The sequence below is a fragment of the Scyliorhinus canicula genome, chromosome 18 (assembly GCF_902713615.1).
Source record: "Scyliorhinus canicula chromosome 18, sScyCan1.1, whole genome shotgun sequence".
NCBI classification, from domain to species: domain Eukaryota; kingdom Metazoa; phylum Chordata; class Chondrichthyes; order Carcharhiniformes; family Scyliorhinidae; genus Scyliorhinus; species Scyliorhinus canicula.
This window is the reverse complement of record NC_052163.1, coordinates 78,335,708-78,360,635: the sequence shown is the minus strand read 5'-3', so window position 1 is coordinate 78,360,635 and position 24,928 is coordinate 78,335,708. Positions and strand designations below refer to the sequence as shown.

Below are 24,928 nucleotides of genomic sequence, written 5' to 3'. Positions count from 1 at the left end.
GTCGGAGAATTTTGCCCCATGTTTAATGTTCAACACCTATTTGGTTTTCTTTGTGTAACTGCATTGCTGATTTTTAGTGCTTTACCAATTGCTTTGTCCATTTGTAACATTTACTGTTTAATAAGCAAAATACTCCCTCATATGTTTCAATATTTTTTTACATCAATACCTTCAAGCAAAATGGTCAAAGAAAATGGCAAAAAAAATGGGCGCGATTCTCCGCCCCCCACGCCGGGTGGGAGAATAGCGGGAGGACCTCCCGACATTTTTCACGCCCTTCACGCCCGTTTCAACACGGCAGCAACCACACCTCCTCGCTGCCATCCTGAAACGGGTGTCAGATGCCAGTTTGGGGCATCTGGGGGCCCAATTAGCATGGCAGTACCACGGCCGTGCCAAGGGGGGTATAGGCCCGCAATCGGTGCCCACCGATCGCGGGCCGTGCGTCCGTAACGGACGCACTCTTTTCCCTCCACCGCCACGTCTTGCGGGGCGGCTGAGGGAAAAGACGTCAACTGCGCATGCGCAGGTTGGCGGTATCCAACCTGCGCATGCGCGGCTGAGGTCATCGATTGCGTCAGCCACCGTAACGCTTGACGTGCGGCCTTGACGACTGTCGTCAAGGCCGCGCCGCCGTGACGCACAGGGCTGTGCTCCCAGCCCCGCCTAGGGGAGAGAATTGGCACCGGAAGTGGCCGTGAAGGCTGACGTGGGTCACGGCCTGTCCCACAGCAGCCTTTACGATTCTCCGAATTTGCGGAGAATCTCGCCCGCACATTGTCCTGGAGATTGATCCTGAATTCCTGGACACTCCAGGCCAATCCGGGGGTGGGAACCCTACCCTGTACTATAGGGAGATGGTGATGACAGCATATAATTACCTATATCTTACTTTCCAATCCAGGTAAACTTTCTCTCCTGGAACAGAATTGAGTGTGCCAGTTTGTGAAAGTGCCATTTGGAGCAGGAATGGAGACAGGCTGACAGTTAGAGCTCATTAAAGATGCTGAATACATTCCCGAGTAACCCGTGGGAATGGGATTGGAGGGTGTTACCGGCTATAAAACGGGCTGGTGTTGGGGGAAGTCATTATCCTGACTCAGTAACCAGGATGGGACGTTGGTTGGGTGTTTGTTCTCTCTGCCTCCTGGCCGGCTCCTTACTCTCAGCCCAGCCGCCACTCCTCGGGAATGATGTTTGTGTCCCAGAGCCAGGCTGGAGATTTGAGTGCGGTCACTCCGGGGTCAGCAGTACCGAGTGCAGCCGCCACGGTTGCTGCTTTGACCCGCAGAGCTCCAGTCACCATCCCTGTTTCTACAATCTGAGAAAGAGTCCAGGTAACAAACCCTCTCCCCAGTCTAGGGGGGAGACTAGTGAAGAGATAAAATCCATCTTGGCAAATCGGGAACTGATCCTGGGATTTGTCTCACTGTGTAATGGAGAATAGGAATGGAGGGAATTCCTCAGCTGGAATGAGTGAACTAACTGGGTTGTGGGGATGGGCTTAACCTTCCCAACGCCAGTAATTCCGCTATCATATTGAAGGCAGCTGAGGCTGTGTTACCGGTGTTAGAGAATCTCGGGTAGAGATAAACAAATTGGGGTAATTTGGGGAATTTTTTTTTTCAAGGTCCAAGATAATTGATCTCTAATTGAGAGAAATCTTAATGGGACAGTTTAGTTAAACCTAAGATTTTTAGTTTGCTCAGTGATGCTATTTTCAGTTTCCTGTCGGCTTTCAGTGAGACAAACCAATCTGCAAGGAGTGAGGATTGAATTGAATCTGAGGGTAGGGATTTCTGAACTGTGTTCAGGGGAACCTTCTTGCCCAGAATGTTCTTAGCCCAACCAGAAAGGATATTTTGCTAGGAAATGTGGGTCAACTAGGCCAAGTGTCTATAGGTGTGTTTTGGGTGGCAAGGTGCATGGTAAGGCTCGAATATTTTTGAAAGGAATGTTATGTGACAATTGAAAGGTTGGCTGTGATTGAGGTAAATGGGTCACCTGGTGTTGGTGTGAATTGCGCTTTCACGTATCTGATCGTCAGTCCAGAAGTAAAACACTCGAACACGTCAGTAACGAATATTCGTTTATTTACGGCCGGGACAAATCTCTAAGCAGTCGGGTAACCACCTTCGAGAAGTGCCAAAGTCCAAAATATGGACTGTCTCTTTTATACAATCACAGCTTAGAGGTGGTCCCCTTAAATTCCTAGATACACCTATGATTTGGCAAGGATCCAGAACATGTACATATATGGAATTATTCTTCGAGGTCGGGAGGTTATTTTTGACATAATCATTAGCACAAGTCACTATTAATATTAATACAAAGGTTTTTGTATCCCATGGCCATCTGGCTTATCTCATTCCAAGGCCCTTCCTTTAACATTTCAATGTTTATTTGTTCCAACTGGTCAAATGAGCTTAATTATGTTATCTCTGCAATAAAGTAACGGTTCCCATTCATTCCATTCTTTGCCTTTTTGACCTCTCTGCTTTTACAGATACGGTCAGAACATTAATTAGTACCAATGCCACACTCCCTATATTCCATCCCATAACCTTCTGACATCTTTGCTTTTACAGATGCCGGTCAGACACACTCCCTTTATTTCATCCCTTGACCTGTTGACATCTCTTTCACAGAGCTTTTCAGAACTGTTATATTAACCCTATCAGCGAAGTTCCAAATGAAATCCACTTCTACATTCCCCCCTTTGATCATTCCTTGATCACATAACACTCAGGATACTTTAGATGGAAATGAGAGCGAGGCGGAGGTACTCCTCCTCTACTAGGCTCCGGCAGGATGCCACTTCCTCATATAGGTCAGGGGTAGGTGGAACCAGTGTTTCTTTTTCGTCTAGGGCGGATCTCTGAAGCATCTGTGGTAATGCAGTGGCACCCAAACGGTTGCATAGGCATTTCACACCAGTAGCTATGATACAGAGCAACAAACAGATGGTAACGAAGATAATGAGCCCATGGAATAGGTAAGTGGCCCAAGAATTGGACCACATCCAGCTCCACCAGTCAGCCTGACCGGCGAGTCGCAAGCGCTGTACTCCATCTCTGATATGGGTTACCAGACGCGTGATATTCTCTGAACTGTCTGGAATATAACCCATTCAGCCGTCTGTTCGATCGAGAAAGGAACAGATATCAAGGGAACGCCTCCATGGGCATGGGTCGGGACCTGTGTACATACCCAGCAAGAGGAGACACCCACTTTCTTAGCATAGACATAGGACATAAACAGAAAAGAATTTGCCGTTACATGGTGCGTTGCCCGCTTCCTTCTGGAAGGCGAGTAGGGGTGAGTAGTCCTTGATGGTAAAATTTGTACCCTGTCCTTATCAATGCACCGGTGGTTCCACCTGCATGTGCGGCGATCATACATTAGAACCATGTACGTAATCAGGAATCGGCGCTTCTGGTCGTCGGGAGGACCGGTGGTTGGGCAGGTTTTGATAGCGGTGGTGATCCATCGGAGATCTGTTGTTGTTCCACATCGTGGGGTTCCTTCTCGGCACAGGGGTGGATGTCGGCTTCCATACGGGCATCTCCTTCTTCCGGATGCAGCGAGAGAGAGCAGGGTGGCGAGTATTGTGACGGTGAAGAGGGGCCTCATTCTGGTACTCGTGTTCCTAGGACTTAAAGGAAAAGTTTAGAACATCATGGATACTTAATTAACTTACAATGGTGCATATGTACCCATGCGTTCCGGCCCTCCACTTTTACTGCAGTGGGGGTAGTGAGTAGAACCTGTAGGGGACCCTCCCATCGAGGTTCCAAACCTTTACGTGTCCAATTTCGAATTAGGACATAATCCCCAGGGTTGATGGAGACGACATGAGTAATGGATGGGACTTCTTCCTGGGTGGCACGAACTCGGGAGTGTAATCCTTTCAAAATTCTAGTTAGTGTTAATATATAATTAGCCATCTCGGTAGTCATGTAATGGAATTGAACATTCCGTGGAACACTGCTGTCCCAAGGCGTTCGAAAGGGTCTGCCATATAGTATTTCCGCTGGGCTTAGGCGAGTTTTTCCTGCGGGGGTGGCACGTAGCTGGAAGAGTGCTAAAGGCAGGAGTTTGAGCCAAGTGGCCCCAGTGTCTGCTTGTAGTTTAGCGAGTTTAGTCTTTAGAGTCTGATTAGCCCTTTCCACCACTCCAGCGGCTTGTGGTCTGTAGGCACAATGAAACTGTTGCTTTATTCCAAGCAGAGCACAGAATTCCTTATTGATTTAACCTATGAAGTGGGGACCATTGTCAGAGCTCAGCCGGGCTGGAATTCCAAATCGCGGAACAATTTCTCGCATTAACACCTTAACTACTGTCGAGGCCTTGTTATCCGTAGTCGGGTAGGCCTCGATCCATTTGCTAAAAGTGTCCACAATGACTAACACATATTTATAGCATTGACATCTTTCCAACTCAATGTAATCCATTTGTAGGGTCTCAAATGGACCCTCAGGTAAGGGGGTTGTGCCAGGATCACAGGGGACGGCCTTACCGGGGTTGTGCTGTTGACAGATTAGGCACCGACTGCTAATTTGTTGGGCCATTTCTTGCAGTCGTGGGTGCCACCAGCTTTTTAACAATATGTCCCCTGTGGCACGAGCTCCACAGTGAGTTGCAAAGTGTACACATTCGGTCACCCAGGCTGCTAATGCATCGGTCATACATGTTTGTCCTACCGGGGTGACCCACAGCTTATTTTCGATATCATATATACATCCTAAGTTTTTCCACATATTTACAGCAGTTGCAGGAGCGTCCTCCTGCATTTGGATTATGTCAGCAATGGTTGGCATAGGTTTTTCAGAGGGGGACTTTCCCGAGGGGGTTTTAGCCTGCCTCATCATTCTAGGCACCATTAGTTTGCCAGATTTAGAAATTTCTTTTGCCTTCTCGTCCGCTCTCCTGTTGCCCGTTTCCACCAGTCCTGTGCCTTTTGTATGCGCTGCGCATTTTATCACCGCTATCTTGTCTGGGAGCATAAGGGCCTGCAATAACTGGGTTACTAACTGCTGGTGTGAGATGGGTGTACCAGCGGAGGTTAGAAATCCTCTGTTTTTCCATCACCGTCTTGATCGATGATTGCATAGCCAGATTGTCTATCCCCCCTTTCGCCGACGGAAGAACTTCCATCGGTGAAAAAGGAACAATCTGCACTTGGGAGGGGTATATCGGAGAGGTCGTCTCGAATCGAGGAGACTTCCTGCAACAGTTGCAGACAGTCATGAGTTGGGTCGAGCATGTCTGTGGGAGGATGCGTCAAAAAGTTAGCAGGGTTGATAGTGGTGCAGTGGGCAAACTGGACCTTTGGGTTATTAAGGAGAGCAATCTCATATCTATTCTGACGAGCCATCGTGAGATGCTGAGTCTGTAGCTGTCCCAAAAGGGCCGTAACAGAATGGGAACTATAGACAGTGATATCTTGTTGGAGGGTAATATTAGCAGCCAATTGCAGGCTGTTGTAGATAGCTGCAAGAGTTTGGGTACAGATAGGATAGCCAAGGGCCACCGGATCGAGTTTAGAGGAGTAGTATGCAACCGGGCGACAGCGGTCACCGTGGCGTTGGGTCAGGACAGCTGTGGCGCAGTCGGCAAGGACTGTGCAATAGAGCTGAAAAGGGCGATCATATAAGGGTCGACCAAGGGCAGGGGCCTGGAGGAGTGCCTCCTTGAGGTGGTTCTGCTAGTGACTGTTTGTGATCAGCGGGCACTAGGACCCTGCGGAGCCATGCAGTGTCAATTTCAACGCAGCAGTTTCGAAACTGCCCAGCACAAATTCTTTATCTGTTTATTCTGAGACCAATGTAGTTCTGAACATACTGAGTTACTCATAATACTGATCACATTCCAGGGGCGGTGGCGGTGGAGGCTGTGGGGGCTTCTGACGTCCCCCGCAATTGAACAGATGTTCCTCATCCCCATCGTCCCCCTCCTCCCAACCTTGCTTCGCATTGCTGACCGGCGCCAGGGTAGGATTAGCATTCTTACGTTTCTTATATTCTTTACATTCCCTTTTTAAGACCTCTACTGTTTTAACAATTCCCCCTTTTGTGAGGCCAATACCCAATTTTGAGGCATTTTCCTGCCAGCTAGCCAGTATAGATGCATCTTTCAATGACTGACAGTATTCCCTCCACAAGGCAATTAATTTCTTTGCGGTGGGTTCTTGATAATACAGAAAAATGTGTCATTTGAAACATGAATGTCTGGCAATATCTGGTTTGAGAGGGTACAGGGAAAGATCCCACAAAATGTTAATAGCAGCTGCAAAGAGCAGGGTTATAAAATGCAGATTCTTGCTCACAATCAGGCCTCAGCAGACACACAGGCTTCATGTGGTAAGCTAAAACAATGGCTCACACCTTCATGGAATGTAACTATCTCAGAAAGCATCTGAAAAAGCATGGATGAGAGTTTCAATTGCATTAAGTGACGAATGTTTAAAACAGGCAAGTCTTTCAAGTCACAACCAAGTTAAATTTTAGCATACAGCTAAGAGCAAAGTTTCACACCTTAACTGAAATAAACTCTCTTAGTAAACAGCTGGAAAGAATGGAAGATGCTCAGTCGAATTTAGTGTCAATTTCAGGGGTAAAATTGTACGAACATCAAGTTAATTAAAAGAAATTTGGAGATGACCTGGCTACGAGAAACATCATTTAAGTCAAAATCAAAGGCAAAGTTATGAACTGGGGACAATTGGAAAATTAAACGATTTGAAACCACAGAAATAAAAGTTAACTATTGAAACAAAAGCATTTTTTAAAATCAGATCTGAGAGGAGACGATATGCCTGAAATGAATAATTAGTTGTAGTAAGATGTTTACATCAAAGATACTTTTAAACTATCAAAGTGAAACAAGCCCATATACAATACAGTCGTTAAAACTTAATAACTCTTCGAAAGAGAATATAAACCCAGGGAGCAGAAGCAGCAGCACTCTGTCACAGCAACAGGAGAGAGGGAGAGAGACGCAGCCTGCTGGAGAAAGACAAGGAAATCTGTAACTGACTTTGTAAGCAAATATCAACGATAACCCACTAGGATAGACAAGGAAAGCAGCCGAATTTAAACAGCTAATACAACTCAAGAAGACCAGATTTTAAGTGGTTATTAGCTTACTTCACTTCCTTAATAACACAGGACCCAGGACACCAATGCTATTAAGGGGTAAGTAGGTAAAATTCTTCGGTGAAGGTATGGGTTATACCGGGGGATAGGCTCCGAGAACCCCGCCCGTAACTTCCAGAGAACGCTGCCTGGAATCACGGCGGCAGTCCCGTCCGGAGCCCACAGCCCGTCAACCGTCCCCTAGCAATCCTGAGAACCCCGCCCGTAACTCCAGCGAACGCTGCCTGGAATCACAGCGGCTCCTCAGGCTGCCTCTAGCAGTCCTGGCAACCCCGCCCGTAACTCCAGCGAACGCTGCCTGGAATCACGGCGGCAGTCCCAGGCTGCCCACAGCCCGTTAACCGTCCCCTAGCAATCCTGAGAACCCCGCCCGTAACTCCAGCGAACGCTGCCTGGAATCACGGCGGCTCCTCAGGCTGCCCCCAGCAGTCCTGGCAACCTCGCCCGTAACTCCAGCGAACGCTGCCTGGAATCACGGCGGCAGTCCCAGGCTGCCCCTAGAGACGATAACCACAGGGTTCACTCACTTACCCTCTTTAAAACGGGTTCGCTGGACTGACCTGGATCTCGCAGAGGCTTCTCGACAAACCAACGGCAAGGCTGAGCAACGATCAAACTAGTAGTAGGCGAATACCAAGGTGGAAAATAAATTTTTACTCACGTTGGGGGCCAAATTCGTCCTCTACTTTGAACGAGCTCAGTCAATTACGCCGGTTAGTTGCGCAGACCCCTCTGGAGATCCCCGTACGGGCCACCAAATGTGAATTGCGCTTTCACGTATCTGATCGTCAGTCCAGAAGTAAAACACTCGAACACGTCAGTAACGAATATTCGTTTATTTACGGCCGGGACAAATCTCTAAGCAGTCGGGTAACCACCTTCGAGAAGTGCCAAAGTCCAAAATATGGACTGTCTCTTTTATACAATCACAGCTTAGAGGTGGTCCCCTTAAATTCCTAGATACACCTATGATTTGGCAAGGATCCAGAACATGTACATATATGGAATTATTCTTCGAGGTCGGGAGGTTATTTTTGACATAATCATTAGCACAAGTCACTATTAATATTAATACAAAGGTTTTTGTATCCCATGGCCATCTGGCTTATCTCATTCCAAGGCCCTTCCTTTAACATTTCAATGTTTATTTGTTCCAACTGGTCAAATGAGCTTAATTATGTTATCTCTGCAATAAAGTAACGGTTCCCATTCATTCCATTCTTTGCCTTTTTGACCTCTCTGCTTTTACAGATACGGTCAGAACATTAATTAGTACCAATGCCACACTCCCTATATTCCATCCCATAACCTTCTGACATCTTTGCTTTTACAGATGCCGGTCAGACACACTCTCTTTATTTCATCCCTTGACCTGTTGACATCTCTTTCACAGAGCTTTTCAGAACTGTTATATTAACCCTATCAGCGAAGTTCCAAATGAAATCCACTTCTACATTGGTAGTGTGCAGTCCAGGTTGGAAGTAAATGTGTAGATGGTTAAATGTCTTGGGACATTATCCTTTCATCAATATGATTAATACCCTTCATGTCAGTCTGACTTGTCAAGTGAGGGGTAAGGATTTTGAGATCCTGCATGTTGGTTGAAGTTAAGGAGAGCTGTCTTTTTTTTCTTTTTTAAAAGCAAATATGCTGGCCTGTTACACAGGTGTTTGATGAAAGGAATATGGTGGATGTGATCTATGTAGATAATGGGGAACAGCAGCCCTGTAACAAAGGTCTCAGCATGGACAGACAGGGATGGAATTTGTGAGAAGGTGATCCATTTTAGTGGAGGGGGGTGATTCTTGAGGTTTACAGGAACTTGTTCAGAGGGGTGGTGTTGGAGTGCATGTGCATCAATCTTTGAACATTGAGCAATTGGCAAAGCACATGGGACAGATTTGGTGGATGTGTGAAGCAGCTTGGGTGGGATGAGATTTTGGGTGTACATGATTGGTCCCTGATAAGGTACAGAAGAGCAAACTTGTCCCATTAGCTGTCAAGGACTGGGGACAGATTAAGATCTGGAGCAAGGGATTGAGTTTTATGTGCACTAAGTGGTTGTAATCAGAATCCCTGCAGTGCAGAAGGAGTCCATTTGGCCCATTGAATCTGCACTGACCCTCTGACAGTGCACCCTTACTATACTCTTTCCCTTATCCCCATTACCTTTCTATCCTTTTTGCATCTGCCTAAGCTGCACAGAGTACCTGCAGTGTCACCTGAGGCTGGAATTGATCCTGGGTTCATGGTGCTATGAGGCAGCAGTGTTGACCACTGCCACCATGCACCATGTTGGTGGAATGTCGTCTTGGTGAAGATGACTACCAGACCTCAATTTGTGCATAATGGTGATCAGCGGTGATCAGCTGTGACCAGTATCTGGGAGGTTAAAAGATCAGTCCCTTGATGCCATCTTCCATGCAGTGTGATCAGATGGTGACATATCACATGTGACAATTGGCTGATGGCAGGACTAGAATCCAGTGCAGTTGGGAGGCCATTCAGCCCATTGTATCTGCACTGGCCCTTGGAAAGAGTAGCCACTCAAGTCCACACCTCATCCCTGTATCCCAGCAACCCCTTGGACACTAAAGGTCAATTTAGCAAGGCTAATCCACCTAATTTACAAATCTTTGGACTGTGGGAGGAAACCAGAGCACCAGGATGAAACCTGTGCTGAACCTGGGGCAGCAGGGTAGCATGGTGGTTAGCATAAATGCTTCACAGCTCCAGGGTCCCAGGTTCGATTCCCAGCTGGGTCACTGTCTGTGTGGAGTCTGCACGTCCTCCCCTTGTGTGCGTGGGTTTCCTCCGGGTGCTCCGGTTTCCTCCCACAGTCCAAAGATGTGCGGGCTAGGTGGATTGGCCATGCTAAATTGCCCGTAGTGTCCTAATAAAAGTAAGGTTAAGGGTTACGGGTATAGGTAGATACGTGAGTTTGAGTAGGGTGATCATGGCTCGGCACAACATTGAGGGCCGAAGGGCCTGTGCTGTACTGTTCTATGTTCTATGTTCTACACAGACTGTGGCCCCAAGTCAGGGATCAAACTGGAGCTGTGAAGCAACCATGCTAACCACTGCTACCCCATCCTGAGGAAGTAAATAGTTTTTTTTTACTTGTGTGAATGCTTTTTCCACATGTTCCTATGATCTGAGCAGGTGGCTTGTGGAGCTGGTATTGATCTATGGTACGTCACTGCACTGTAGGTGGTTCAGTTGAGTTACTGCATTAGAATGGGTAGTTTCAGAAAATAAATGGAAGGTTTTGAGCTCCATGATTAGATTGGAGTTGTCAATCCTCCTGCCTGTCTTTGGGATGGGGTGTTTAGTTCTCAGCATTGCTTAACTCCATTGACTGACTTGCCTGTGGTTTGTCAAAAATGAATCCTTGCTCCATCAAGTGAAGAGTTGTTTGTGGCTTTTTTGATCTGAAGTCCCTCACCACCAATAGAAACAGTGGAAATGATTTTCTCTCTTTGCAGTGTGCACAGCTGATGGTCAGTTCCTCATAGTGATCTCCAGGAACCTGACCCGTCCTGCCCTCAACCTGTCATCTCTGTATGTGAAGGATGGACAAGAGGCTGAGTGCAAGCCTAAACTAACCACTGCCCAATTTGTGACTTTCCACTTTCCAATTACCTCTTGTGGCTCCAGCAAGTGGGTGAGTATTGAAGGGTCAAAGCATTTAACCACTAAATGAGTCAGCTTCTTATTAAAACAGCCTCATTGCAGGAGGAAGATGGATCCTTGATATATGAAACAGATGTCTTTGGGAAGAGGACGATTCAGACTGGGAAGCTGGGTTCAATAACCCGGGACAGCACCTTCGGGTAGGGGGATGGTGGGAGATGTTGGTATTGGGAGGGGACGTGTGACTGAAATGAAGCTTCAACTACTTCTGTCTCTCTGCAGCCTGCATGTCCAGTGCAAGTACACAGGAAGTCAAGAGACTGGCTTGCAGATCAATGTCACAGTTTACACTGTTTCTCCTCCACCTCCTGCTTCTGAAGATGGGATTCTGGAACTGGAATTGCGAATAGCAAAAGGTAGAGCTGGCCTGGGTAATGGTTTATGGAAGCAGTGGGGATGTATCCATACAGGGGGTGACTGGTTCTTGTGTCTGCCCCTCAGGTGGTGATTACAGTTCCTGGTATGTGGATAGTGACTACCCCATTCAGAGAATCCTTCAGGAACCAGTGTTTGTGGAGGTTCGTGTCCTGGATCGCACTGACCCAATGATTGTCCTGAGGCTGCATGACTGCTGGGCAACTCCTGTTCCTGCCCCTGACCATGAGGTGCAATGGAGTCTACTGGTGGGTGGGTAAGTATGAATGGAGAGGCTAACAGTTCAAGGAACAGTATGACTAGATTGATTCTGATCTCTGGTCCCCCTTTCCTCGGTTGCCATGAACCCACTGGGAGAGAGCTCTGGACATATTTGGGTTCCTGCAACTGAATCCAGACTTTCAAGTCACATGAGCCACACTAGCCTCTTATCTTTTGACCATCTGCTCCCTTCAGGTACCAATACAATTGTGGATTTGAATCCCCATACATTGCACCAGCCAACAATATATTCCAGAAGCTCTGCTCTTGGACAAATGGGAACATGGTGGTCCATGATCACCCACTGCTACATTCTTCAGGAATGATAACACTCTGGTCAATTAAGACAGCACAGTGAAAGTAGTTAGCACTGCCTGTCAGGGACCTGGATTCAATTTCAACCTTGGGTAAATGCAGTATTTGCCCACTAAAGATGTTGGTTAGGTGGACTGGCCGTGCTAGTGTCAAATGTTGGGTGTTAAAGGGAGTGGGCCTACAGTGTACATCTAACCTGAAATCTTCTGTACTTCTGGGCTCTGTTCTGTTCACATGCCATGTAGTCAAAGATGACTTTTCAGAGTAGCCTCCTTCTGCACTCTGGATTCAGTGTAGCTAAACTACATGTCTTTCAATCCCAAGTACCCCATTTTCTGACAGGTTTGATTAAAATTTTGGCTCTAGTTTACATGGGAACATTGGAATTAGGAGCCGAAGTAAGCAATTCAGCCCTTTGATAGATCATGGCACATCTCCTCTTCCTGTTTTCAAATCCACATCTCTACTTGTTCCCCTTGTCCCTTTAACCTGTGTTTAAATCCTAAATATATCTATCACCTTCTTGAAGCAATTTAAATGACTAGTTCCATTACACTATGGAGCAGTGAGTTCCACATTCACCACCCTCTGCAAGAAGTAGTTCCTTATCTCTATCATTAATATTCGTGACCTTTGTATTGTTCCACATGGATTTGAGTGAGCTAATTGGAAAATACTAAATGAAAAGGGCTCAACTCATTTTGTTGGTAACAGGTGTCCCTATGAGGGTGATGATTATCAGACTCTTCTACACCCAGTGGGTGTGTTTTCTGGCCTGAAGTTCCCAACACATCACAAGCGGTTTGAAGTGAAGACCTTTGTTTTCTTGGATGGAGAGTTGAAGCAACCTCTCTCTAGAAAGGTAACAAAAATACTTTTTTTTTAAATTAAAAACAGCTTGGTTCATCTAACTAAATGAAGCTCCCCTAAAATTGCCTTTTCCTTTTCAGGTTTACCTGCACTGCAGTGCTGAAGTCTGTTCACCTTCTGGTCAGGATGACTGTTCACCCAAATGTGGCCCAAGTGAGTTTATTTTAATCTTGTGAAAGGGATATCTGGTTTGGTTTTTCTCTCCCTCCTGAAGGAGCCTTTCTATAGGCCTGCATTTGTCCCTCTTATTAATTTTATTTCCTGCATGTAAAGATGTTTTTGTATTTGAGTATCATCATTGCTGAAACAGTGAAGGAAAAGGTTAATCAACAGACCTTGGGAGGCAAGATTGTTCATATCTCAGCTATTAGACCTGTATCTTCTGTTTGTTGTTTGGTCACTCGCTGCTTGCTAGTTCTCCCTCTTAGGTGATTTTAGTCTGAATTGGGTCAAAACTGTCCTCTCTCTTCTCAATAGAGAGACAACGCAGGAGTTCCATCTACAAAGGAACATTAGTAAGTGCTCCTGGTCCCATTTTCCTGAAAGATGAAAGTCACCAATCAAAGAAACTGCATGAAGCAACGGGTAAGTGGAGCCTTTTCAATAGGTCACCTGTCAACTCTCCTCAAATATCATGTCCTTAATATAATATCTTCTAATCTCCCACTAGGTGCTGCTGAATCTCCTTCTTGGCTTCTGCAAGGAGTATCCATTGGCTTAATGATGTTGTCTCTGTCCCTGCTGGTGGTGGCTGCAGTGTTCATGAAGAGGCCAAGAGCTGTTGCTTCTCAATGTAATGAAATTGAACTGTAGACTCTGAATAAAAATCAACCTGAGAAAAAATTGTGTTGTGATGAAATGGCAAACGTCAATGGAATTTAATGAATGCACTCACTATCAGATGTATACATTTTTTTCCTTTCTTTAAATTTAGTCCTTTCCAACTTATTCAAAGTATTGTATTTCAGGCCTTCTTCCTCTTTGCTGTAGCAATGATCCTTCAGTTTGCATGGGGCATGTTTTCTGCAGCAAGAATGGGATAATGAATCTGGAATGCTGTTTGGGCAGCATTGAAATCCAGCTGTTAACTGGATCTTGGAGCTTTCAGCAAGTAGTTGAATCAACCTTGGCTGCAAACAGTGCAGGATATTAGAGGTTGTAGCACAAGGCCATTCACTTGCTGATACCAGCTATTTGAAAGGGCTATCCAATTAGTGCCACTTGTACTGTGCAGTAGCTAGTGAACAAGAAAATGTGTAATCTCAGTACATCAGGTCAGAAGGCCCCTAGCTATTTGCTAAAATAATGCAACCGTAAATTTTACTACACAGCAATCCAACTGCCTTAAATACGGATTAGTTACTTGTGCTTAACTACACTTGACTCATTTACTCCCCAACATGCATTGATGAAGGGGACCAGGATGTAGTTTGCTTGGACTATCGGCAGGCTTTTCATAGTCTACACCCACTGCCCTTGAGATGTGCTGGTAGCAGGAGGGGGTTGATCTTGAGCACCCCCTCCTCTCTGGTGCACATAGGGTCCTAGGGGGGCTCCAGAGATATAGGAACAGCTGCAGTGTGAGCTCAGTCCTGCGCACTCCTCATTGTCTGCACCATGGTGTTAATGCTCCTCTGACTGCACCATGCTCTGGAGTGCCTCAGCAATGTTCACCTACATCTGGGGCACATCACTGTGACTTGGACAGTGTGGCCCTCCCCCATGATCATCAGACAGAGTCCTGCCTTGGACACCATCACTCAAGATGTGGATGTTGTGTGTCAGGTTTTCCACTGCAGTTGCCACCTGAGCTGTGTTGGCCTGGGGGCCACAAATTCCCAGCACCTGATGCCTTTAGGACTTTTGCAGTTGCTAGAGTGTCACTGACATCCCCTCCTGAATGTCACTGCTGTGTCCTATCATCTGCACAGCTGTGGGAGAACCTTGTCCAGAGGGCCGACAAGCTGGGACTCAGCTGAGTTTCGGGATTGAGCAGCCCTCTGACTGCTGTCTCCCTTGGATGTTCCTGCCTTCACCTGATGTGAATCAGCAACTGTGTGGTCCTCAAAGATTGTGCCCCAGAAGCCTGTCCACTAATGTTGCCCACTGAGGTGTGTGTGTCTCTGTGCTGGTGGGCGGTAGGGTTGACAGCTCTTGATGCCTCAATGCTGGTCACCTTGGAGGTCTCGTGGGTGTGATGTGGTGGGGGTTAGAGAGCAGAATGACTCCGGATGGCCTGGCCTCATCAGATGTATATACTGTGAGACAGCGGACATGTGGTCAGTGAGAAGGAAGGATCATTTTGCCTGGCATAAACTACTCGCTTGAGCCAGGTCATCTGGGTGAAGAGGAACTGGAACCTCCCCTCTGGCACAGGCCAATCACGCCGATGGTGACTGCTCTATCCTCGGACAACCCTGCGTTTTCCATAGCCCATTCCTCATTGTTAATGAGGACTCGAATCCCTGGCACTCCCCTTTCCCGCTTATTATGGGCTATCTTCTCCTGCGGGGACAAAGGGAGGGCATTGGGAGCTGTATGCTTGATGGGGCGGGGGTTGAGGCTGGTGTGGGCACCGCACCTGTACATGAAGGGGTTGCCCGGGTGTGTGCCAGGGGTTACTGAGGAACAAGCACGAAGATGGGATGTGGGGAGGGTGCGAGGTGTCAGCCAGTGATTTGTGGGGGGGGGGGGGGGGGGGGGGTTTGGGAATTTGAGGGGTGGCAGGCAGAACTGATGCCAGAAGAAAGGTGGTAACTTACTCTTGCAGTTTGGAGGTCATTGGTCTTCTGACATTGGACGGCAGCCCTCCTGGCCATGCTGCCCAACGTGACTGCCACTGCCTCCCAGGTGGCATTGCTGACCCTGTTGCTGGTCCTCTGACCCCCCCCCCCCCCCCTCAGGGGAACAGGATGTCCTGCCTCTCATTCACAGCATTGAAAGCCTGGCTGGTTCGGCATCACCAAATCACGGAACAGGTCTGCACGCTGCCATGTTTGTGTGGTGACTGAGAGTGAGCGGTGAATTAGACGACGAGACAGCCAGGAATGGCCAGAACGTCGTGGGGGCTCATTTTTGGAACAAAGTTGAATATGGGCCACGACCTCACCAGCGCGGCCGTCGAGAAACACCACGCACAACGACACATTGAAATGTTTCCGTTAATCGCGCCCCATATGTTCCAGGACCAACTGGCGCATGCTATGCGGGATGACAATGCCATCCAGTTTTAGAAGAACCCCTTCTACTACCGCCAGATCATCTCTCACATTATAGAATTGAGGGCATTGGCCCTTGAGCCACCCATCCGTTAGGTGACGCATGACATGCTGGAGCAAGGGGTCGGAGGCCGTCTCGCGGCGTATTTGGACAAGGCGTTCATCCGTGGCAGGCAGATTGGAGGCCGCGAATGCCACATGGGCATCAACCTGGCAGACAAATCCCGCTGGGTCACATGGAGTGGTGACAGACCGGGAGAGAGCGCCAGCAACAATGAGTTCCTTGCTTGGGGTGTATACCAGCTGGACGTCGTATCGCCGGAGCTTGAGAAGAATACACGGGAGGCGAGGCGTCATGTCGTTCAGGTTTTTTTGTGTGATATTGACCCGCGGCCAATGGTCTGTCTCGACGGTGAATTGAGGGAGTCCGTAGACATAATCGTGGAATTTAACAACACCGGTCAGAAGGCCCAGGCACTCCTTTTTAATCTGCGCGTAGCGCTGTTCGGTGGGGGTCATCGCACGTTACGCGTATGCAACGGGGGCCCATGACGAGGCCTCATCACGTTGAAGGAGCATCGCTCCAATGCCGGATTGACTGGCATCCGTAGAAATTTTGGTCTCCTTGGCTGGATCAAAAAAAGCTAAGACTGGGTCCGTGGTCAGTTTTGCCCTGAGTTCCCTCCATTCGTGTTCGTGGGCAGGGAGCCATTGGAAGTCTGTCGTCTTCCTGACCAGGTTCCTGAGAGCCGTGGTGTGAGAGGCGAGGTTAGGGATGAATTTCCCTAAGAAGTTGACCATGCCCAAAAAGCGGAGGACCGTCTTCTTGTCCTCCGGTGTCTTCATAGCCTTGATGGCAGCTACCTTGTCCGCATCCGGCTGCACGTCCAATTGGGAGATGTGGTCTCCGAGGAATTTGATTTCTGTCTGCCCAAAGGAGCATTTGGCCCTGTTGAGGCGGAGGCCATGCTCATGTATCCGTCTGAAGACGCGCTGGAGGCGATTAATATGCTCCTGTGGAGTGGTGGACCAGATTATTATGTCATCGACATAGACGCGAACGCCTTCAATACCTTCCATCATCTGTTCTATGATCCTATGAAACACTTCTGATGCAGAGATGATCCCAAACAGCATCCTGTTGTAGCAATATCATCCAAAGGGAGTATTAAACGTGCAGAGTTTCCTGCTGGATTCATTGAGCTGGATTTGCCAGAATCCCTTTGAGGCGTCGAGTTTGGTAAAGAATTTGGCGTGAGCCATCTCACATGTGAGCTCTTCGCGCTTGGGAATGGGATAGTGCTCTCTCATAATATTGCGGTTGAGGTCCTTGGGATCAATGCATGTTCTCAGTTCGCCGGAAGCCTTCTTTACACATACCATGGAACTGACCCAGTCGGTCTGTTCCGTGACTCAGGTCCTGGAGGTCCTGCAGCTGCTGCTTGAGGCGGTCCTTAAGGGGTGCTGGGACTCTGTGAGGTCCGTGCACCACAGGCGTGGCATTCGGTTTCAATAAAATCTTGCAGGTGTACGGGAGCATGCCCATGCCCTCGAAGATGTTGGGGTATTGGTTAATAATGGCGTTGAGCTGCGCCCTAAAATCAGTGTCCTGAAAGGTAGGCGCGTCAGCAGGAGAGAGAGAGTGAACTCTTTGAACTAGGTTCAAAAGCTTGCATGCCTGCACACCAAGCAGGGAGGCTTTTGAGGCTCCCACGATTTCAAAGGGAAGGATGGCTTTGCATGATCTATGCGTCACTGGCAGCAATGGGATTGCCATTATAATCTAATAGCTGGCAGGCTGATGGCGGGATGGCTGGTTTGACACAAAGGCTTTGGAGGTCAGACCGCGATGAGGTTGGCACCAGTGTCCAGGTGGAATCAGATTTGGGACCGGTTGACCGTAAGGGTGGCATACCACTCATCATCCGGATCGATGCTGTATACCGGTAGAGGTGGGACTTTTTGCTTCGGGGGCACCCTGTTTTTTGTAATGATACCGACTCAAAAAGGCACCATTAGGGCCATCGATCCGGATGATGAGTGGTATGCCACCCTTACGGTCAACCGGTCCCAAATCTGATTCCACCTGGACACTGGTGCCAACCTCATCGCGGTCAATATCGGATAGCAGGTCAGAATCGGGTTTGGTGACCGTGGGTTGGATGGCGCGGATATCCCTGTGTAGCTGGCTGGAGCAACGAGAGTTGGCAGGCTGAGCAGACCTGCATAAAGCAGTATAATGGCCAGGTTTGCCACATTGTAGGCAGCATCGGGATTTGGCAGGACATTGCCGCTTTAAGTGGGCGGAGCCACAGTTGCCGCACGTTGTAGCGTCAGTACGCTCGCCGTGCCACCGCGCATGCGCGGTGCGGTCGTACGTGGTGCGCGCCTGCGCAGTGCGATCGTCGACGTCGCCATCCCCTCGTTCAGTGCGCGCATGCGTGGGAGGCCACGAAAGGCACGCAAAATGGCTGAGGCCCTGGAGTTCCTTGATTGCTTGTACACATTCTGCCTCGTGGGGACTTTGCTGCACCGTTTCAGCCGCTTGGATGTGTGAATACTGATTAGTGGCGTGTTCATGCAGCACGCAGGTCTCGATGGCAATCGCTAGGGTGAGCTGCTTAACCTTGAGGAGCTGCTGGCGTAGGGGGTTCGACTGAACACCGAAAACGATCTGGTCGCGTATCATGAGGTCGGAAGTGGACCCGTAGTTACAGGACTGCGCCAGGATGTGGAGGTGGGCGAGAAAGGACTGAAAAGGTTCATCCTTACCCTGCAAACGCTGTTGGAAGACAGCGCTCAAAACTTTCATTCACCTCGATGTCGCAGTGACTGTCAAATTTGAGGAGGACCGTCTTGAATTTTGATTTGTCTTCACCATCAGCAAAGATGAGAGAGTTGAAGATGTGGATGGCGTTGTCCCCGGCTGTGGAGAGGAAGAGAGCGATCTTCCTGGCAAATGAAGCAGCTTCCAGGTCTGAGGCTTCAAGGTAGAGCTGGAAGCGTTGTTTGAAGATCTTCCAGTTGGCCCCTAGGTTACCGGTGATGCGGAGCGGCGGTGGCGGGCGGACGCTGTCCATTTTGCAGGATGGCTGTATGCTGGTGGAAGATCACTTGCAGTTAGGTCTAAGAAGTTCTAACATCAACTACTGGTACCATGATGTGTTGGGTGCTCTGGATCCGTGGAGACTGCGTTTACCTCAGCAGTAACACATACAGGCTACAAACATTTGAAATAGTACAACACTATATATTTTTTTAAACTTAGAGTATCCAATTAATTTTTTCCAATTAAGGGGCAATTTAGCGTGGCCAATCCACCTAGCCTGCACATCTTTGGGTTATGGGGGTGAAACCCACGCAGACACGGGGAGAATGTGCAAACTCCACACAGACAGTGACCCAGAGCCGGGATCGAACCTGGGACCTCGGCGCCGTGAGGCTGCAGGGCTAACCCACTGCGCCACCGTGCTGCCTTACAACACTATTTTATTAAGCTAGAAACTGTTGAACATACTTTTGTTGGTCGTTCTGGGTGAGTGTGCTTAACATTCAATTTGGCTCTGTTTCTTTACTTAGCTCTGGAGTCGCCAGGTATCGTTAAGACACCGCCACAAGTTCAAGGTGAAGTTCAAAGCAATAAAACCATACACCAATTAGTAAGTCCAAACAACTGAGTTTATTATAATACAATTATAATAACTACCCATGCACACGCTAAAAGGATTAAATTTATTCCTACCGCTAAATAAACTAATACTTATCTCGAAGGAACTGCTGGGTCAGGGAACAAGGCCTTTTGCTCTGCTCTGGTCTGCAGACTTCAGGTTGGTATAAGTTAAAAGGGGTCAGGAGTGCCTATCTCTGGTAGCGATCGTTGTGAGGCACTTACTTGCTGGCGGCTGCTGTCCAAACCCCCTCCTCTCTCTCGTTCAAGGTCTTCTTGACAAAAGCTGGTCGAGGTGCTGGTCCACGGAGGAGTGTTGGTCAAAGAGAGAGAAGGGCTGGACGAGAAGACTGAACCATCTGTCTTTTATAGGTACGAGGGATCCGCGGATCCAGGAATTCCTGACTTCCATACTCTGTTCCAAACCAGATACATTCTGAAAGTGTAGGACCCCCACCTCAAATTTATAGGCTCGGCTATGTCTGACCTGCTCCTACAAGGTTTTCCATAAGTCATGTAGCACCAGTGTGAATTTGCTCTGTAAAGGTGTGCATCTTGTACTTCATTTACATTGTTTAATCTCTTTCTCCCCCCCCCCCCCCCCCCCCCCCCCCCCCCCCCCCACCCCCCCCCCTATTCTCTAGATAATCTGTTATATCGTTAGAGGCACAAAGTTTATGAACCAATGTTGTGGAATTCTCCTGCCTTTTTCTGTTTTATGCATGCAGTGTTATGACAAGCTGGGCTAGTACACAGTCAATTCCAGCCCCACTTGACCCGGAGACACAACACAAGTGAATTAACCAATAATTCTTAGAGAAGTATCTGAATCTTGACCCTTGGCTTCCCACTAATTACAGTCACCGGGTTTGTAAATGTAAACACAATTACTGTTTATTTATAACAAGAACTGGAATGAAATATGCAGCAAATGCAAGAGGTTAACTATTATCGAACTCGTTGCACATTCTTACCCCCACAACCCAAAACTGTGCAGATTAGATAGATTGGCAACTCTTTTGAGGTCCACCAACAAATGGAAGAAAGCAAACAAACTGAGGGACAAATCAGAAAAGGGCCGTTCCTGTTTGGGGCACTGCCCAAATGTAATAAAGATCAACAGAAACTTAAAGCCATCAAATAAGAGTGCGATTAAAGGGGTCAATAAAGCACCCCAACCCCTGCGGTGCCCACCGAGCAAGGAAGGCCTCGATGGTGCCCGTGGACACCACATCCTCCCTTTCCAAGGACATCCGGCCACAAATGCAGCCGCAGAAGAGGGGCAGATAGTCTGGCCGGATGACCCTTCGGTCGCCCGCTGCCTGGACCTACAAATGGCGCCCTTCGCCAGGCCCAGGAGCAGGTTCACAAAGGAGGTCCTTCGCCTTTCCTGCCCCTCTCCACACCGGGTGCCCATAGATCAGGAGGAAGGGGCTGAAATGCAAATAAAAATCCAGTACCTTGACCCCCTCACGGAAAACCAACCAGCCTGGCACTGGCTCCTTGGCCCCCAGATCTCTTGCTGGGGCAAAGAGGATAGCCACCCCACCTAAACGTGAGATTAGGTGACTCATGTAGACCCCCCTCGCCACTCCAGGAACCATGTGGCTTTGTATCTCGGTGCGGTGTGGATTTCTTGCCGGAAGCACACCTCATACTTCCCGTCCCGGAGTGTTGCTCGTTGTGTTCTCTCTTTAATTGGCTCTGTTTATGGCGGTTAATATGGTCACCTTCCTTAATTCTAATTACGTTTGCTCAAGAGTCGCCAGGTATCTTTCGATACCGCCACAAGGTTCAAAACCGAATACTGATCAAAGACTCGATACACCAGTTAGTAAGTTCGAAATCAATGCTCATTTATTTACACACACAGTCAATTATGCTCATGCACAAACTCTACCAACTAAACTATCACTACTACTAAAGCCTATACTTAGCTTTGGGCGCCCACTCAGTCAGAGGAACAATGGCCGTTGTCCGGTTCTGAGGCTGCTGGGGTCGAACTGGTATGGAATAGTAGCTAGGAGCGTCTATCTCGTAGTGTGCGTTGACTTTGGACTTACTTGTTCTGGTGCAGCTGCTAGGCAGGCCTCTCGTCACTGAGAGCCAAGGCCAAGAAGAATGATTCGCTCTTGGGGGCTTCTTCTTATACCCAAAAGGGGCTTCGCGCACTTTTGGGCGGGCCTTGAATTTGGTCCCAATTAATTGGACCGTATCCTGATCATCAGTATCGATTTCCTCCAATAAAGGGGTGGGTGCCCTGATTGCTGGCTGGGTCCTAGGTGGCCGTTGACCTGCTTTGTTCTAGTCTCCTCTGGCACCGGGGTGTCTGCCTTAGTATCAGTTACTTAAATGTTACCCTTTTGTCCCCGGAGATGGCTCATTAGTATGGTAATGGCTTTGCAGTATCGGTCTTGTCTGGGAGCTACAGCTCCAATCAATAGACAAACCTTGCACCTGCTTGCTTTCTCAGCATTGTCCGTTTTCCCTGTATTCTTTGCAAAGTGTCCATTTTGTAATCGGGACGTGGCCACCCCAGGTGGCTACACTCTCTCCTTGTGATCCTCAATGTGAAGCGTGAAGGATCACATTACCGCGTCGTCTTCGTTCTCTGACCAAGCGGGGCACCCATAACTAGGTCTACACTGCCCTATGCTATGAAACACAATTTTACCTAAAATCATTATACAAACATTATTATAACATTCTACAGGGCGCTATGACATTCAGGCATGCATTGCAAAATAAAAAAACTGGAACCTCTATCTATCCTCAATAAACTATCCTCACTCAAACAATCCAAAAATAATCTACAACATCTTAAACTGTACAAATAGCAGCATAGAAATTTCTCTGGCTTGGCAGTCAAGCACAGAGTTTTACATTTCTTTATTGAACAAACAAAACACACACAAAAAAAACGGATGCACTTTAATTCATGTCAAGGGTTCGGGGGTCTGGTGAAATCCAAAGATAGGGGACCTAAACGTGTATACCGGGGTGCTAGAGTGGTAGGCTCTCCTTCGCCATTTTCTGATTCTAACTGTCTGCATGACGCTGCAAAGTATCACCAGTACTAAGAGGGCTTCTACTACATACGAAAGTGAATACCAGGTGATAAACTTATCAGACCAGGCCGAGGTATTGTTAACTGTCGCTGGGCTCTGTGTATTTCAGGGTTGGGAATCATTGACGGCCTGTGTGGTAGGGGTGAGGGGGTTAGCGTCCGCGTGCAATTGAAGGGATCCCGCTAAGATCCAGGTGAAAAAGATGGAGGTCGTCTTCATTGTTCGTCTTTCTTTCTTCTTCTTTTCTTCTTGTTGCTTCCTGAGGTTCCGGAATTCTGTGAACACAAGCATAATATCTGTTATTATCTTGCTTAAGATCTCGTATGTCTGTCTGTCTGTCCTTTATTGCCAATAACCCTTTATAATTGGTCACCATCTGTGACTCTCCATTTTTTAAAAAACTGAATATGTGGACAAAACATCCGAGAAATATACTGGCACAGTGCGAGCCATCTCGTAGCCTGTGCAATTTACCATCCCAATGTTTGAGGATGAAATAGCATATGGAGAGCAACCTAAGGGTCGCCGTAAAAACAAACAAAAACATTTCAAACGGAAAGGGCCAAAATGGGGTGCGTATGGGCCGTGGCGGGTAAGAAATGGATGGACGGTGACCAGTGCCGTTTGCGCTCTACCGAGCGTAGCTGACCGGGGGGGGCCCTCTGGCAGGGCGGGGATCAATGCCATTTCTCCACTGCCTGAGCAACCGGCAAGAACGGGTAAGAATGTGGTCGTCGTGGGGGTTGCAGTAATGCCTCTTCTCTCTCAAAGCAGAAGAGCAGTTATGAACTGGTGTCTGGGGCAAATCTTTACCTCTAAATGTTTCTGTGGACAAACCTGTTCCAACGGGCGTCTGGGGACAAACTTGTTCCATTAACTGCCAGGGGGTGTTAAAGGAGTGGTGGCGTGGGGCCGTGAAAAACGTGCAAATTTAAAACAACACTTAACATCAACACTAACGAACAAACATACAACAAACATGGTGCAGGTTCCATCAGAAAGGACACCGTGTCTCTCCATTGGTTCCTTTTTACCATCATCTGGACACCTCATTGCTCAGTAGCGAACAGAGTCGCAAAGGGATTCGTTTGGTGGGAGTCAGACTCAATGTCATCAACTTCTCCCGGCTGCCATACTCTCGACTGGAGTAACTTTGCCAAAGCTGCGTGGGGCGAATTGGGGTCCATCTCATCATTCCAGATGAGCCTGAACGAATTGTCTCGTTGCCAGAATGGTTTGTCGAGTTTGGAGCTACAAGGGTTTAATCCGTAATCGTCGGGCGGTGGGTCTGGGTCAGGGGCTTTTATGTACGTAGCACGGTAGCATGGTGGTTAGCATAAATGCTTCATAGTTCCAGGGTCCCAGGTTCGATTCCCGGCTGGGTCACTGTCTGTGCGGAGTCTGCACGTCCTCCCCGTGTGTGCGTGGGTTTCCTCCGGGTGCTCCGGTTTCCTCCCACAGTCCAAAGATGTGCGGGTTAGGTGGATTGGCCACGCTAAATTGCCCGTAGTGTCCTAAAAAGTAAGGTTAAGGGGGGGGGGGGTTGTTGGGTTACGGGTGTAGGGTGGATATGTGGGTTTGAGTAGGGTGATCATTGCTCGGCACAACATCGAGGGCCGAAGGGCCTGTTCTGTGCTGTACTGTTCTATGTTCTATGTTCTAATCTCGAAGGGGTCACTGGAATCATGCTCGGATTCACTGGGAGTGAGGCCTGGTACATGGGGATAGTCATAACGTGGTGTGCTGTGGCTGTCGTCATTGCTATCGCTATCACTGTTGCTGTCGCTGCTGGTTGAAGGAAGGGAGAGGCGGGGTCGTGCCTCTGGGGGTGGAGTTGAAGTCGTGTCTGAGGACGGGCTGGACTGGCTGGGGGAGGGTAGGAATGCGGCATCTGTGGGTGGTGCATGCTCGTCTGCTGCTGCGAGCAAGATGTGGTGTGTATAGTTATTCTGCGAGCCATAAGCCTTGAGCTGGTTTATGTGAAACCACGCAGACTTGCCATTGGGGTATGTAATCTTGTATACCGAGGGGCTGACTTTGTCCGAAATGGAGTACGGTCTGGAAATTTTTGGGGAAAGGAAGGAACTGGGGTTGTATAGGGAAAGCATCACTTGCTGCCCTACTGCAAACTCAGTGGCGTGTACTGTTTTGTCGAAACAAGCCTTGCTCTGTTTCCTCCGTGTCCCAAGTCTCACAGCTGCTGCGAGTTGGGCTGCTTTAACGTTCCCTATTAGCTGCTGTACAGCGTTTCCATGTGTGAGGGCTGTGACTGCAGGGCTGGCCAAATCCAGTCCTAATAAATAC

General features: G+C 48.2%; 1 protein-coding gene across 1 annotated transcript in view; it reads left to right on the top strand.

The window, feature by feature from the left end:
- The first annotated feature begins 1,095 nt into the window (after positions 1–1,095).
- LOC119952923 overlaps positions 1,096–24,928 on the top strand; it is a 43,814-nt gene continuing 19,981 nt past the window's right edge. Inside the window, exons 1-9 of the mRNA XM_038776554.1 lie at positions 1,096–1,337; positions 10,643–10,821; positions 10,893–10,990; positions 11,073–11,206; positions 11,292–11,481; positions 12,516–12,663; positions 12,752–12,824; positions 13,149–13,256; positions 13,342–13,482. Coding sequence (XP_038632482.1) covers positions 1,112–1,337; positions 10,643–10,821; positions 10,893–10,990; positions 11,073–11,206; positions 11,292–11,481; positions 12,516–12,663; positions 12,752–12,824; positions 13,149–13,256; positions 13,342–13,482 — 1,297 coding nt within the window. The 5' untranslated portion in view covers positions 1,096–1,111. The remainder of the gene's footprint in view (positions 1,338–10,642; positions 10,822–10,892; positions 10,991–11,072; positions 11,207–11,291; positions 11,482–12,515; positions 12,664–12,751; positions 12,825–13,148; positions 13,257–13,341; positions 13,483–24,928) is intronic.